At 39.3% G+C, this 17,955-nt stretch overlaps 1 protein-coding gene across 1 annotated transcript in view; it reads left to right on the forward strand.

Annotated features, from left to right (window-relative positions):
* Positions 1-17,955, forward strand: part of LOC126471296 (uncharacterized) — a 172,406-nt gene that overhangs the window by 59,429 nt on the left and 95,022 nt on the right. The window contains exons 7-10 of the mRNA XM_050099416.1: positions 14,509-14,618; positions 15,733-15,756; positions 16,043-16,187; positions 16,347-16,465. Of these exons, the coding sequence (XP_049955373.1) occupies positions 14,509-14,618; positions 15,733-15,756; positions 16,043-16,187; positions 16,347-16,465 (398 nt within the window). The remainder of the gene's footprint in view (positions 1-14,508; positions 14,619-15,732; positions 15,757-16,042; positions 16,188-16,346; positions 16,466-17,955) is intronic.

Genomic DNA, 17,955 nt, shown 5'->3' on the forward strand with positions numbered 1-17,955 from the left:
TTGGTTTCCAGTTGTGGCATGAGCCAATTTTCCAGCATGTCCAGATACATGTGTCCTGTAACGTTTTTTTCGCAGAAGAAAAAGGGGCCGTAAACTTTAAACCGTGAGATTGCACAAAACACGTTAACTTTTGGTGAATTACGAATTTGCTGCACGAATGCGTGAGGATTCTCTACCGCCCAGATTCGCACATTGTGTCTGTTCACTTCACCATTAAGAAAAAATGTTGCTTCATCAGTGAAAACAAGTTTCGCACTGAACGCATCCTCTTCCGTGAGCTGTTGCAACCACGCCGAAAATTCAAAGCATTTGACTTTGTCATCGGGTGTCAGGGCTTGTAGCAATTGTAAACGGTAAGGCTTCTGCTTTAGCCTTTTCCATAAGATTTTCCAAACCGTCGGCTGTGGTACGTTTAGCTCCGTGCTTGCTTTATTCGTCGACTTCCGCGGGCTACGCGTGAAACTTGCCCGCACGCGTTCAACCGTTTCTTCGCTCACTGCAGGTTGATTTCCCCTTACAGAGGCATCCAGAAGCTTTAAACTGCACATACCATCCCCGAATGGAGTTAGCAGTTGGTGGATCTTTGTTGAACTTCGTCCTGAAGTGTCGTTGCACTGTTATGACTGACTGATGTGAGTGCATTTCAAGCACGACATACGCTTTCTCGGCTCCTGTCGCCATTTTGTCTCACTGCACTCTCGAGCGCTCTGGCAGCAGAAACCTGAAGTGCGGCATCAGCCGAACAAAACTTTATGAGTTTTTCTACGTATCTATAGTGTGTCGTGACCATATGCCTATGAATGGAGCTACAGTGAATTGATGAAATCGCTTCAATCATTTGTAATAGCCCTGTATTTAATTGGAAGAGCTTCATTGAGCTGCTGGGCAACCAAGGTTTTTTACTTGCTTATTATCTTTACATTTACTGTAAGAATTTTGCAAAAGGCAATGCACAATAGAGTAGTTGCCTATTCTTCTCAGCAGCACCTATTAATCTGCTTAATTAGATGTGTCAAAGGACTTGATTTCCCTCATCTGGATAGTGTAAATAAATATTAACAGATACATTGATTTGTTTTGAAAATGAGTTATCTCATGACCTTGCAATGTATTCTACCCTGCATAGAATAGAGGAACGCAACGATAAAAAACTGTAGACACAGATTATGTTTGGGAACTTACCAAAGACTGTTAACTGTTAAATGAATCATTGCATTATGGAATTGGAGATAAGACATCCCATTTGTTTTATAATTAGGTAGGAAGTGGGTTGGAGTAAATAGATCTACACTACTACATAACAGGAAATGAATTTGAACTCAAATTTAGGTGGTTGGAATGACGGGTGTGGGAGGGGAGATTTGAGGCGCCATGCAGTAACACTGAGCATTTTTCAAGATACCATACTAATGCTACTTCTTGTTTTGATACACTATGACCTGCCTTCAACTGAAGGGCATAACTTGAAAGCAGTTTAGCTAGCATGTGTTAAAAGCATATTTTGTTACAGAATGAGGTCAGTAACTGAATAATCTACCAGTTTGTATTCTAGAAAGAAAGAACACCTGATTTATAGAAGTAAACGAACTCTTACTTTGGAATAAAAACCAGTACATTCATTTTCTCACACACAGTTCTGTATACACCAACAGTTAGCTCTCCTACTGTGGTAGCATAACTAGTGATAGTAAAAATACCAGACCTCTGGGACTAAGAAGACTAGCTGCTATTGTGGAAAGTTCAGTGCACAATGGACAAAAAAATTTGTCATTTCCAGGAGACATTAACGCTATTTAACACCACCTTTAGTCTTGCTAATAGCCTCAGTTTGATGAGGAAGAGAGTCCACATGAGGTATGCCACATCCAGCTGAAACCATTCATTGAAGATTAGATACTGTAGAGCTACCATTTTGCTGGAATGTTGATCGCTACATTTCCTCTGATGTTCTAAATAGTCGTACGCATTTTCTATGCAATTTAGATAGAATGATTAAGTGGGCAAGTAGAGGTGTGATTGGGTGTTGAGCACTCATCAGACCAGGAAATTATAGGTGCAGCTATGTGAACATGGCTGCTTTTATCTCAGAATACAGAATTGTCCACAGCAGGCGTTACAAGGACAACACTCTACTATCCTGTAATCCTCCGGGTCTCAGTTTCACTAGCTTTCTGTCCCTCACACACCTCCATCTCTGACCCAGGACCCTAACTTTACTCATCTTGCACCCACACTCTCTTCCCTCCAGTCACTCTTCCTTTAGTCTCTCCCCTCCCAATCCATTACTCCACGTCATCATCATTGTGCACTGCATGAACTCACTGGAACCGCATTCTTATTCTGTGCACTTGATATCTCTCCCTCCCAGCCATCAACCACCTTCCCCAACCTTCCCTCCCACTCCTATCTTCTTTTTCTCCTCCCCCATCAGCCAGATGCAACACTCACTCTAGTCGAGCTGCAGAATTGCATTTACAACACAGTTTAATCAGCTATGCAATACAGGTAGATGTGTGTGTGTGTGTGTGTGTGTGTGTGTGTGTGTGTGTGTGTACGTACTCACAAGGCCTCAGTCCCATGTGCCTTTAGATGAGTCCATACCTATACTATTCAGTAAGCTGTTTGCTTTACCCCTTGAATTATTTGCAACCCACCAGGGTGTTCCATTCCATATTAATTAGTTATTCATATTCATCATATGTTGTGTCTGTAGTTTGTAGTTAGTTGTCATTTATATCACATTTTCAAAACCCCGTAATTGTCTCCCATTGCAATGCATAAGTTTGAAATTTGGCTCAAAGATGCCTACAATTAGCTGTAAGGTGGTTTAATGGTGTCACAGTGGCACCAACAATCACCCCAATTCTGCCCATGCCACCATGCACATACCACATCATGGGAAGGTTGTCACACCCCATCTTACCCACATTTTACCACTCTTTTTGTCACCTTAGCAATGGAGGTCAGAACTGTGACACCCAGCAGTGGGTGGCTGAGGAAAAATTTCAGACACACGGCCTCTTGGAATCAACAGCAAAAGGCCATGGGACATTTAGTATGTCAATGAAAACACCTCTTTCCATAGATCGTTGGTTCCCACACATTTTGCAGTTGAAAACGACATTTTGCAGTGGAATAAGTGAGAACACAATGTTCTTGCCAATGTTCGATTCTGCTGCTACCTGCAGGAAGTTTCAATGCTGCTCTAAGGACATTGTGCATTACAACCCCACTGAATGTGATGGGACCACATTGAAGTGAAGTGCAACTTTATTTTTACTGGGTGGAACCGATAGAGACTGTTGAAAACCATTCAATGAAATTGGAATGTGACTGAAACAGAAATATATTTTTATGCTTTTTCATTCCTCCTTTTTCAATCCCTACTATGGTGAGATCATGTGTTGGTGTAACATTAAGATGTGTGTGAATAAAATGGCAGAGGGTTCCTCAGTGCCACCCATGCAACTTAGTTAAACACCTGTCAGGAACTTGGACACACATTCTGCCTTGCAGCTGCTCTAGCACCTGAAGGCAGGAAAACACCACCTGAGTGATGCTGAAGGGGTTGCCTAACCCTCAGGCATTAGAGCAGCCATGAGGCTGAATGTGTGTCAAAGTTTCTGACAGATACATTTGTAATATGCTCAACTAAGGTGCATCACTGGCATGGAGGGTGTTGCCAAGCTAGGGGTGGGGCTTCGAGGGCTCTTTGCCATTTTATTCATGCACATCATAATGTTTCTCTCCCCTGTGACACATCATAGGAGGGCACAAAAAAAAGGAAGAATGAAAAAGCATATGAACCCTTTGTTGCTTCAGATCACATTCATATTTCGTTGAATGGTTTTTAATGGTCCATAGTGATCCCAAGCTGCACAGCAGAGCAAAAATTGTGGTTACACTACACTCCAAAGGGGTCAGATCACATTCAAGAGGGTTGCAGTCCAGTGATGTCCTTAAAATAAGGTTGAAATGCCCAGGGGATGGCAACAGCGTCAAATTTTTTGAGGAATGCCATCCTGTTGCTCATTGCACTGTGAACTGTTGTTTTTGACTGCAAAATGTGTGAGAATGCCTGAAGTGAAGGGATGATTTCACTGATGCACTCTATGCCACCATCTGAGGCCTTTCCCTGGTGATTCTGAGTGGTGGTGTGTCTCAGATTTTTCCTTGGCCACCCATGAGGAAACTGTATGATATCAACTCTGGTTGTCACAGTTCTAACCTCCATTGCTGAGTCATCAACAAAAGTGATGAAATGTGGGTAAGAGGAGGTGTGATGACCTTCCTGTGCTGTTACATGTGCATGGTGGCACTAGGCAGAATTGTGGTGAAATTTAGTGTAAATGAGACATCATTAACCCATCTTATAGCTCTCATGAACTTCTGAGATGTGCCCTTTTTTTGCATTTGTTAAGGAGACCTTATTGTTTGAAGCATCACCAAGACCTAGGGTGACGTTGCGGGGTGCCACGCTTTTGCACCATTACAGAGGAAGATTGTAGGCTTCTTTGAGCCAAATTTCAGACTTATGTGTTGGAGTGAGAGACAATTATAGGGTTTCCAAATAATACCAGAGCTTTTCTCCAGTCATCAGGAATTTTGCAGTGTTGCCAGCGCATATTAAATAAGTGCGACACTCCTATTTCAGTAGTTCTGTTTTTATTATATGCAAAACACATGCATTTCAGTTTCCCATGGTCTTAAGTTTATTTTATAGTTTTGTAATTGTTATGTCAGTGACACTTTTTTCTACTGGTTTTGAATCTGTTTCTTCCAGAATGTTTTTATCAAACTATAAAATTTCATAATACTCAATTCAATGGACCACCAGTATTAAATTTAGGTTTAACTGTTTCCTTTTCTTCTTCTTTGAAGTGATTCATTATTTTATGTGTCGCCGTTTATTGTTTACATACATCATTCTCTATTAGACTAAAAATTTGTCCCATGATTCCTCATGTACGATTCGTATAATATATTTTGAAAAATTCTGTTTTTGATTATATAGGTTGTTAGAAAAAAGTATTCCAAATTTTGAGAGGGGGCAGTTTTTACCAAAACAACACAAAAATTGCCAGTAAACATGGGCTGTAGATTGCTTACATTGAGATGTTTGAGCACTTGTTCATCTTTGTTAATGTGAAACATTTTTCTATTGCAAGCTCTTTGTTATTACAAATGACTGAGAAAATGTAGTAAACAAACGAGGACATATTCCTCTGTTATTGTCCACAGAGCGAGCTCTTGTGATCTGTGGCACTCCACTGTATAATGAGTAACATTCTAAGTTCATTGCTCCTTTGAGCTTCTTTTCACTTAATGTCAATTCTTTTCCTTCTTCACATTTCTGCATAGTTCTGTTGCTTACGAGGAGAGGGAGCCAGCACTCCATGTAGCCAAATTTAAGGTTTCAGAAATATCAAGATACACATCCTTGTTTAATCTTGGCCTATTACCAATGGATCAGTCCAGTTTATTTTCTGTTTGTGACTTCTGATAATATGAAATATTGAGAGAACATTACCAGTGTCCTTTAAAGGGTAAGTCTACTACCTTGAGCCCCAAGATTTGTCCAAGGTGTCTTTTTGGGAACCTGCTTCCGTGACTCTTCAGCACATAGTACTGTTGAGACATTATTCTTTTCTGTTGTTATGATTTTTGGCCTATTTTCCCTTAGTGAGTGCTAGTTTTCCCTTAGTGGGTGCTACCATGTGGAACCAGATGGACACAGTTCTATTTTTAGTATTTTTTAAAATGATGCTGGTACTTCTCTCCCTCTGCCTTCCTCATCTCTTGTGTAATGGGGTCCCAGCTTTGGACCTGCAGTGGCTCAGTTTTTCTCCTGAATATCCTGTATTTGACACTGTGTTTGCTTGTTCTTTTCACACCAGATGGTAATTGTCTACCTAGAAAGTCCCAAAGTCTTCATAGCTGCTCTGAAGAAGCTGCAAATGTTTCTAGTCATATGACCATTCTTTCATTATTTTTATTTAATTAAGAAGGAACATTTTTCCCCAAATCAAAGCTGTAAAGACAGCTTTAGCATCTCAAGTACTGTCCCATGACTCCTCATGTACAATTCGTGTAATATATTTTGTAAAATTCCAATTTTGCATATACAGGTTATTAAAAAAAAGTATTCCATGCTTCGAGAGGGGGTAGTATGTACCAAAACAACACAAAAATTGCCAGTAAACATGGGCTCCAGAATGCATATGTTAAGAGATTTGAGCACTTGTTTATCTTGATTACTGTGAAACATGATTTCTACTGCAAGCTCTTTGTTATTACGAACAACCCATAGAATGCAGTAAACAAATGAGGACACATTCCTCTGTTATTGTCCATGGATACAGGATGCAATAAACATCTGTTAGTGTTATCTGGGTCTTATATGACTTTACAAGTGAGTACTGTTTGTGTGCTCTGTTTTATATTCTGGAGTGTACAATCTGCTTATTTTGCTGATGTACACCAATTTTGTCATATGGATGAAGAATACTATGATAAATCTTCCTGTTTTGATTCTAATTCAACAAATAATTTTTTTTCTGATAAGAGAAGGCCTTCAGTGCCTGCCGAGGTGGCAGTGTTATAGTGGGGAAATTTTATTTTTACTTTCTTGGCTCTTGCTGTTAAAGACTGTGTATCAAGTCAATTCAGCTAGACCCATTCACCAACATGTTAAGATTTTGTGACATAATTGGTTGCATTGGTCCCATAGTCCTTATCACAAATTTACATAATTGATTGCTCCATACCTGGTGTCCCATTTGGTTTGTGGTACCTCTGATGTCTATGTTACTTTTGTCTTTTCAAAAGCTGTTAGAGCATCTATGACTATAGGTTCTACAAGGAGTAACTATAGGTGCTATAAGAAATACTAAGCAAGGTAGGTAAATATTTTTGCCTTGCAATACCACCTGTAAATTAATTATAGAGTATCTAAGCAGTCAACAACATGGAGGAGTTTACTGTTAAAATTCTGAGACTATATGTTCCAAGAAGATTTGGACATAACATAACTTCCTCCCACACACGTGTCACAAAATGACGACAATGATGAAAAAAATCTGACAAATTAGAGCTCATACAGAGGCTTATTGACAACCATTCTTCCCACAGGCCATTTGAAAATGGAACAGGAAAGAGGGCTATGATTGAGGTACCAGAAATGTACTCCACCACACACACCCAAAGGTGGATTGAGGAGTGTGAATGAAGATCTACAAGTAGGATATCTGTAATCCTTTTTGTTTATCCGTGTCCTTCAGAACATCAATGTGTTCTGTCATCATCGGTATTTCATTCACAAATGCTTAGCAGTCTATTACCACTCGGTTCTATTTAGTGCCGGTGCCCAATGATTTTAAACAGAACCCTTGTTTTTTTAACATCCTATGCCATTTGCCAATCCTACTTTTTTTCATCGCTATGCCCAAATAGGGAATGTAATTTCACATATTTAAGGGGAGGTTTACTATCTTTTGGTTAAAAAAATTGATTTTTTTAAAAAATTGTATTTTTGGATCCATCAAAGTGTTTAGAATCCACCCCTGAAACGGGTTGTCTGAATACGGAACGGAAATGTTTGTTATTCACAGTTGAACAGAAAAATGCACCTGCATGAAATTGGCCTTTTCCTCCACCAGTTTTTTTCTTTTGGAGGACGAATTTTTGTACTGGTGCTTGGGAGGAAACACACAAAATTGCGTGTGTGTTTGGAAATTAGCCCCCAAGCATTTGCATTCTGGTGTGAAGACTGTGGAGATTGCGACTTTCTTGGCAGTGAGCAGCTTCAACGAAGGGTATTCAGCAATTATGAAGACCATGACAACGATGGACGTCACCCTGGGACTCTATTCGACACAGTTTGCCAAGCATTCGGATGACAACCGGATTCAAGTGGCCGAAAACCGCTTGTTACCGGCCGTATGAAAGGCTCTGGAGCAGTGCAGGATGGATCAGATAAAGCAGAACGCCCTCTGTGAGTAAGAGGAAGGATTAGTTTATGGACCCGGAATAGCTTATTGAATGTAAGTTGCATAATATTGCATTTATATTTAGTCAAAACTTCAAACGCGTTTTTCTCAAAATGACTTTTTTTTATCCCACGGTATAGTAACTTCAAATCTACTAAACCGATTGTCATGATTCTTTGTTTCCGACGAAGCTAACTAAATTGTCTAGGAGTTTTACCATGTTTATTCCGATCCATCAACTATAAATATTTTTACTTGGCCAACGAAGTCGAAAAATCGATGAAAAAAACCCTATTTTTTTAAAAAAATGGGCGCCATTTTGTTTCCTGTGGTCCAAATAACTTAAACGAGGTACAACGCCAAAAGAATTTTATATACTCCGCTAACGTCATCTCAATTTTTATTCCAGACGGGCCGGCTGATCTGTGGCGTACCGCGCGTGGAGGTCTACGTCGAAATTTTGTTTCGTTCCGACAGCACTTCTGCCTTTGCTCTTCGACATTTCCAGTTGAAAAAATTCTAGTTTGTAGAGGAAATATCAATAAACATTTTGAGCAAATTTGACACTGATATCTATCACACATCCCGAGACAAAAATTCTCAAAGAACATGCTTTTTTCGTGCCAAAGATAGTAATCCTCCCCTTAACTGATGACTTTGTTCTCTTCTGTTCCCAAACCCTCTTCATCTTCTTTCGTTCTTCTGTCCAGATTCTGATGGGTCTCGATTTGTTTGCATATTGATAATTCTTGACGAATACAAATCTTTCCAGAACTGTATCACCTATGATGCCAAGTTACTAAAGATCTCTTGCGTTTCAAGCGACAGAGATTCTTAATTTTCATTGAGATAACAATACTGAGAATTCCTTTAGTCAGCCTGGTACAATTAATTCTGTGAATGTGACAGAAAAATTGTAATCATTTCTTCCTGAAAATGTTGGGGATTTTTTCAGTATGGTATTATAATTCCTGAGATTTCTTTTTCATTCAGATTCTACGTATTCAGACTGGACCAAATTCTTCCCTCAGAATTTTTCTATCTTGCTTTTTTGTGTGTCTTGATTAGTGATCTGTCTCCAATTAACTAGGGTAGGGGGTGCATATACTGCTTGTGGTTTGATTATTGTGTTTTAACGTATTAGTTTTTCCTTGCATGATACTGATTTTTATTATATCTGTTCCATGTGCTTCTGTAGGCTTCTGTAATTTTAGAGAGTAACACTCTGTCTGCTTGTGATTTAACCCTGATGGTTTGATGATTTGCTCTTGGTATCTGAATTTAAGAGGCTACTTTGCTGAATTGGTTTACATAGGTTGTCCATTATTATTTTAATTATGGAATTTCATTGTTGAACAATGTATTTTTCTTTGTAAATAATTCTGGATCTATTATGCTATCTTTACTGATCTTATGTCACTGGCACACAGATCCATCTGAATAAAAATTAAATAAACAAATAAAACCTATCAGTCTATCTTTTTAGACGCAAATGCTATATGAACCAGGCTAAAACTGTGACAGTTTGACTCTAGGAACACTTTGAAGAAATGACATATCTTGACTGGACTATAATATTACCCAATGAAAATCTTTGGGACAGATGGAGACAAGGCTGACAACATCCATGCAAATTGGCTGACCTAAATAAATTGTTTATGAATGGTGTCTCTTACAAAAGTAACTTTTCCTAGGCCATTCTGTAAAAAAAATTATATGTGTTACCAAAGTTGTTAGGAAGGTTACATGCTATAATCAAAGTGTGGTGGCTCACTGGACTACCACCTAGGCATCAGGCAGCTGGTAGGTGGAGACAGGGCAGATGAGTGACAGCGCATGGTGACTGCGTGGGTGCATGTAGTGGCACCTCCCACACGCATCTTTGTAGGCAACCGCCACACGGTGCTCACTCTCATTCAGCTCTGGTTCTATGTGCAATTCATTTCATCACTGAACTGTTTGTAACTGTTCTTGCCTTGTGGCACACTGAACATTGTACTCATTTTTTCAACCTTATACTAATGATAAAAAAATCCACTTGTTCCAGCAGTGACGGTGTGATTTTATGTTGTGAGTTGCAACATAATCGGCAATTATTGTGAGCATTTTTCATATTTGTTTCGCAACTAATGGACCCTCTGCCTCAGGGTACCTTGCTTGATGTGTTGATGGAAGTCGTGCTCCAAAAATTTCTTCAACAGCAGTTAGAGGGACAGAAATGGCTGGAAGCCTTGCAGTAAGAGACACAAATGGCAAGAGGCCTTGTTGTCCAAACTACTCTCTTGGGAGTCAGCTGCGAGTTCATTACTGTTCTCACCATACGACCAGCCAGCAGAGCAGTGGAAGGCATATGAGAAATGTCTCCAACAGCATTTTGCTGTGTTCCAGGCAATGGACCCAGCTGTGGTCAAATCCCTTTTTCTGTGCAAATTGACCCCTCTCACGGAAGCAGCGCACATGACCTTTGATAAATTTGTGTTCCTTGTTATGTACCAATTTTTGTCACCACTGCCATGTCATTGCATTCCATGTGGAGTTTTGTCAGTGTTGTAAACAATCTAACCAACCATATTGCTCCTCGACAGCTGAACTGCAGGGCTCAGTAGGAAATGCCGTTTTGTGATTCCTGTACATAAGGAATTGTATGCTGAAATCATGGTTTAGAACACAGTTATTTGGGGGGCTCCGAATAAGGAAGTGCATCAGAAAGCTCTACAATTTGAAGACCCTTCTTTGGAAGACATTCTACAGTTAGCCCAAGGCACGAGCCGTCGGTCAGATTTTGGGGGCAAGGTGGTGACCATCGCTTCGAACCTGGAAGAGGAATTTGACCTAGCAAACCATAAAGAGCAAACACTGCTGCCCTCTGACTCAGTTTCTTAAAAAAGGAAAGCAGTCTAGACTCCCCAACTGGCACTTGTTTCTGTCATGCCAAAAATGTTTTTGAAAACGGGTCAGAGATGACTGACCTACTAAGTGGGTGCAGTGTAAGGCATTCTGGAAGGAAGGACATCTCACGTCAGTCTGTTATGCTTGACATAAACAACATGCACCAAGTCAGAACTGACTGAGCATTAATGTGATTTTGTCAGAATCCTCCAACCTAGGCATGTCCCCTCAGAAACTACTCATGACACTCACTCTTTAAGATAAACAAGTTCAGCTACAGGTCGATATGGGCACCTATGCACCTCTGTTAAACTTTCAAACATACCTCCAGCTGGGAGCACCTCCCCTGCAATCCACAGCTCACTGCTTGGTGGTATATAACAACCAAAACAACACACTTGAAGGACAAATCATGATCGTGCAATCATACAAACAGGTCATATGCCACCTCGCCTTCCTTGTGGTTCACAACACGGATACAGAGAATCTTTTCAGCCTCGAGGCTTTTTCAGCTTTTGGATTTGTCATCAAGGACTCCACCGACCTAGTCTCGGAATGAATGCTGTTTCAAGAATTGGACAACTTCAGAGATTGATGCGTATCCCATTCTGAAAATGTATGAACTTTTCTCTGCACTTGAGGGGGTTGGGAGTGGGGGAGGGGCAGAATTATTGTACTAAGATATGCAACTCTTCTTCCAAAGCAAATCGATGACCACAAATGTCTTTCTTCAGGGCAGCAAAAGCATGGACATGGAACTTTATGGAGGATGTGTAAGGGCTTTCCAATGAAACTTCTACAGTGGGTCCACATGTTACCAAAGTTGTTTCAACTACACCGCAAAAGTTTCATTGGGGAGCCCTTACATGTCCTCCATACAGCACCAATCTCTCCCCATGTGATTTCCAAATTTTTTGTGCCCTGAAGACAGTCACTCAGACATTCATGACAGTTGATTTGCTTTGGACAAAGAGGTGCACACCTGGATTCAATCATGGCTCCATAAACAACTGCAAACATTTTCCATGGAGGCACTTACCATCTTGTCTCATAGTGGGATAAAAGTATTAACAATTATGGCAATTTTTTTCCATTTTGTTTTGTTTCCATTTGACTGCTCCTTGTAAAAAACTAAGTAATGCACAATGTACCTCCTTAATGTACTTTTTATGTTTCTGGTATGATTAAGTGCATATTGGATAATACAGTAGGTCACAGTGTAATTCAGAAGTCGATTTCAGTTAAATTTATTTTTCTTATGCTAAATTTTTAATAATGTATTTTCAGGACATTACATATTTTCTTACATATTATACAGATTTTCATTTCATAAATATGTAATATTTTCTGTGTTGTTATTACAAAAAGTTTTTGTTTAGTAGTAGTAGTAAAATTCTGAAGGTGGCAGGGGTAAAATACAGGGAGCGAAAGGCTATTTACAATTTGTACAGAAAACAGATGGCAGTTATAAAAGTTGAGGGGTATGAAAGGGAAGCAGTGGTTGGGAAGGGAGTGAGACAGGGTTGTAGCCTATCCCCGACGTTATTCAATCTGTATATTGAGCAAGCAATAAAGGAAACGAAAGAAAAGTTCGGAGTATGTGTTAAAATCCATGGAGAAGAAATAAAAACTTTGAGGTTCGCTGATGACATTGTAATTCTGTCAGAGACAGCAAGGGACTTGGAAGAGCAGTTGAACGGAATGGACAGTGTGTTGAAAGGAGGGTATAAGATGAAAATCAACAAAAGCAAAACGAGGATAATGGAATGTAGTCGAATTAAGTCAGGTGATGCTGAGGGAATTAGATTAGGAAATGAGACACTTAAAGTAGTAAAGGAGTTTTGCTATTTGGGGAGCAAAATAACTGATGATGGTCGAAGTAGAGAGGATGTAAAACGTATACTGGCAAAGGCAAGGAAAGCGTTTCTGAAGAAGAAAAAATTGTTAACGTCGAGTATAGATTTAAATGTCAGGAAGTCGTTTCTTAAAGTATTTGTATGGAGTGTAGCCATGTATGGAAGTGAATCTTGGACGTGAATCTTGGACGATAAATAGTTTGGACAAGAAGAGAATATAAGCTTTCGAAATGTGGTTCTACAGAAGAATGTTGAAGATTAGCTGGGTAGATCACATAACTAATGAGGAGGTATTGAATAGAATTGGGGAGAAGAAGAGCTTGTGGCACAACTTGACTAGAAGAAGGGATCGGTTGGTAGGACATGTTCTGAGACATCGAGGGATCACCAATTTAGTATTGGAGGGCAGCGTGGAGGGTAAAAATCGTAGAGGGAGACCAAGAGATGTATACACTAAGCAGATTCAGAAGGATGTAGGCTGCAGTAGGTACTGGGAGATGAAGAAGCTTGCACAGAATAGAGTAGCATGGAGAGCTGCATCAAACCAGTCTCAGGACTGAAGACCACAACAACAACAACAACAGTAGAAAGTCAGTTTCACATAAGATATCATTCAACTTTCAATTCCATTTTTAACCGTCTTTGGTGTAAACAAAAATAGATACTTCACATGGTCTAGCACTTACAAAATTCATGTAATTTCTAGAGTAAAATCAGATTAGAAACTCCATTTCCAGCTCCTGGGGAAGAAAGAAACAGTATGGGTTTTGCAAGAAGTCAGATTCATTCTTTAATAATATTTGTAGAAGTTACAGGTATAATTGCTGCAGACATATTAAGTAAATCACACTATGTATTGTTGAAAGAATTCTCTACCCTTCTCATGTTTTTTCTGTTGGTTTTTGACCCGTTTCCTTTGAAACTATACTTTCTTTAAGCTTTGTGTGCACTCCTAGCTCTTGATTTCATGCTTAATTGTTTGGGAGCTATGTATTAGTTCAGCCTGTTTCTACTTCACTAATCTTACAATCTCACTCTCAGCAGGTGTTTGTCCTTCTTAAATGAGGCATAACATGAGCTTCTCATAAACAGTGTGAATGACATACACTGTCCATAATATTTCCCTGTACACAGAATGTAGATGATATTACTTCTACCTACTTTGTGCAAGCGTGCTGAAATGGTAATCATTTCCATATCCAACCATGATGTGAATTTCATGTCAGTTTGATGTGTGTTGCGTACCATATTCAAAATGTTGTAATTTTAGTGACCAGCAGTGTATTTATCAGTCCATAACCTTCTGTTACTTGTGTGTTTAAAAACACTGACAAGTTACTGCGCCATCAAAACAATACTAGAAAATCAATAATTTTCCTAGTTAGGAGTCACAGTTATGTATAATTGTCTAACTGATAAATCATTCAGCATTCGACTGGTACTTTATTTCCTTTTCTGTACTGCCGCAGTTTCAGCTTAGTAGTGATTTTCAAGTGACTCATTACTATCCTTTCAAAATTAGTTACATTGTAAGCCATAAAACACATCAAGAACACAGGACTGTAACTTCAGTGCAACCTGTATGGTGTCTCAGGTCTCCAAAGTCAACATCAATCCAACTTTCACATCTGGTAAAGTTACACACATATCTCATTGCTGACACAGGACTTTGATACCATGTTTTTCACACTTACTCATGTGCACTGTTAAGTGATGCACATGAAAAATAGAGTTTTTATTTTTGTTAAATTCTAATTCTTCTACACTTGTTGCAGACCCAGGAAAAGGCTATATTAATGAGCCTTGTGCATGAAGATGATGATGAAATTATACAGAAATTAGACAAAATATTTGGCCAGCAAGAAGTTACAGAAGAGGAACAGAGGTAATAGTTTTCAGGATAATCTGAGAATATAGATTGAATACAATCTCTGCACATTCTGTACATTTCTCATGTATATTTTTTTATAAATATCAGATGAGAAAGATTTAGGAGGGAATAAATGATTTTTACAGTCCGGAACTTGTTTGACCAGTAACTTTTTTCAAAAAAATATTGTCTCACAGAGAAACTGTGTAGTAGCACAAAACCACTGGAAGAAATATGATCGCTGGCCGGAGTGGCCGAGCGGTTCTAGGCCCTACAGTCTGGAACCGCGCGACCGCTACGGTCGCAGGTTTGAATCCTGCCTCTGGCATGGATGTGTGTGATGTCCTTAGGTTAGTTAGGTTTAAGTAGTTCTAAGTTCTAGGGGACTGATGACCTCAGAAGTTAAGTCCCATAGTGCTCAGAGCCATTTGAACCATTTGAACAAATATGATCGTGGAGGGGCTGTGATTGAGACATTGGATGATCATATTCTTATTTAGTTGACCTAAACTACTTCAAGGCAGTGTCCAGATGCTTCCATAATCATTAAATGTTCATTTGAGCTAGTGCTTGATTGATTAGTCACAGAGAGTACGAGTGCATTAATCTCAAAATTTTGTTCCATTTTTCCTTTAAGCTTTGGAAAGATAATGAAAAATAGGCAACAAGAGAGGCCCATAAGTGATATTCATAATTTTTTTTCCAAAAATCATGTATTAATCAAACTCCGCCATTGTCTTTACTACATTTCGTGTTATTAGTTCCACTGAACACTTGTGGAATCTATTGTTGAGTACTGCTTGAATATTGTGGAACCCAACAGGTGAGATTAAAGGAAGACATCAACGCCATTTAAAGAGGCATGCTGTGAGATTTGTTATCAGTAGTTTCGATCAACACAAGTGTGCTATGGATATGCTCAATGAGCTCATATGGGACTCTGTGGATGGAAGGCGTTCTTTTCATCAAACACTATTTAGGAAGTTTATCCATTTCCACACCAGCCTACAGAATTCTGTGGGTTTGGTTTTATTTTTGTTTGCCGACATGTTTCCCCAGATATGCTTCCAACTGGCCTGAAGTGGTAGTGGAAGTCTCATGATACACACTTTGCTTGTTTTTGTTTCAGGTCGGAGCCAATAGATGGGAGACGGTATGTTCAAACTGTATAGAGTCAAATGTATCATGTATTTGTCAGATTAGTAGCTAATATTTTCTGTTATTTACATTTTTTTAACCTGTAGTTGCAGGCGTTTGTTTGGTATTATATATACAGTGAACAGCTAATGATAAAAATCATAATCTAATGTTCTTGTGTAACATGAGTCTCTACTGATCATGTGCTTACAAACTGATTTTGCTCATTTTACTTCTTGCTTTCATACAATAATAAGTCCTGATGTACATTAGTGGTTTGTATATACGGGTTTAACAAACAGTCAGATTCATTCTCTGTTGGAGGATTTGAACCTGAGTGGAATGTCGTCAGACAAAAATGAAGAGTTTGCTTCCTCTTCAACAAAAAAAATTGTACAATTTGAAGATGAAAGTAATGATGATTTCATCTCTGATGAAATGTGTGAGGTACAGAACACCACAAATTGTCTGGAAACAAAATCCATACCAGTGATCTATCGAGAAACGAATTTTACACGCACAGACACCACAAATAGATTACATTTTTGAGTAGATCACTAGCAGATAAGTGTGATTTGAATTATCCACTCCACTTCTCGTTTACAGCCTGTCTTAGCATCATGCTCTTTATTTCAGAAACCTTTGTCAGTTCAGAGTCCTGCTCAGTATTTCTCCGAATATTTCAGTGAAACATTGTTTGAAGCTGTTGCAAAGGGCACAGACATGTACTGCTTGGCAAAGAAGGGCAACTCATTAGATGCAACAGCTGGAAAAATTAAACTCTTTTTGGAAATTAATTTAATTATGTGTTGCATACGATATTCTAGGCTACACATGCACTGGCAAAAGTTTATTTCTTTTGGTGTAATTAGTGACAGTATGTCCGGAGACGACTTCCTAGCCCTGAGTTACAACATATATTTTGTAGGACTGTAGCACCACTTCAGGAGGCCCAAATGAATAGACTCTGAAAAATTCAGCCAGTAACTGACACAGTAAGAAAGAGACACCACTCTTTGCCCTGCACCATCAATTATTACATTGTACATGAGCAATTGATACAGTTTACAGGTCGCATTTGAGGCCAAGTGTAGAATGATTCTACTGCCACCAACGTACATTTCGCGTGAGGACCATGAAGGCAAGATATGAGAAATTATGGATTGTGTGGATTCCTAGCTGGGCAATGGATCCACTTTCTTCAGTGTGGATTTACTAATACGTCCGATCTCCTGTGGGAGTATCAGAGAACGAACATGGAGGGAAATGGACAGGGACTGTAGTTAGGTGGCTCTTGATGGGAGTGTGGATCAGCCATGAGGCATGCTGAGATAGTCTGTGTAGCTGCGATAATACTGTGTCCCAGATGGTGCGGTGGTTGATGTACCTGCCTAATATGCAGGAGATCCTGGGTTGAAATCCTGGTCCGGTACATATTTTCACTCGTCGCTGCTGATTCTGTGTAATGTCCTGATTTAGCTGACAGAGCAGTGATCCTCTCCCTTTCCTTTCCTTTCTCCCCCTCTACACCTCCAATTTACATATCGTGTAGAGGCGTATAGACTGTCATTTTTCCTTTGCTCTAAATTTCTGCGATAGTTCTTCTCAAAAAGAGTGCTATCTTCCCTCCAGTGGTTCATATTTAAGTTCACAAAACATATCCATAATATTCGATTGAATCTATTGGTAACAAATCTAACAGCATACCCCGGAATTGCTTCGACGTCTTCCTTAAACTGACCTGTTGGGCATCCCAACCACTCAAGCAGTTCTCAAGCATAGGTCACACCAGCTTTGCAACATTATGCGTAGATATTTATTCAACATGACTGTGTTAAACAGCACAGTACTAATACTGTATACAAATATTATGGGATTTTTTTCCCTACTCATCTACATTAACTTACATTTTTCTACTTTTAGAGCAAGCTGTCATTCATCACATGAACTAGAAATTCTGTCTAAGTCATCTTGTACCCTCCTACAGTCGCGTGACAGTGCTACCTTCCTGTACACCACAATGTTACCAGCAAATAGGCATAAATTGCTAGTCACCCTGTCCATTAGATCATTTATGTATAGAGGTGATAAGAGAGGTCCTGCAGATGATTCTTTTGTTTCTGATGAATACTCACAGTTGCAGACAGCATCCTGGGTTTTAGTACTTAAAAGGTCTTGCATGTTTGTTGATATTTGGTTGCCTCTGTCTCCTAAT

Source organism: Schistocerca serialis, chromosome 3 (genome assembly GCF_023864345.2).
Source record: "Schistocerca serialis cubense isolate TAMUIC-IGC-003099 chromosome 3, iqSchSeri2.2, whole genome shotgun sequence".
NCBI lineage: Eukaryota > Metazoa > Arthropoda > Insecta > Orthoptera > Acrididae > Schistocerca > Schistocerca serialis.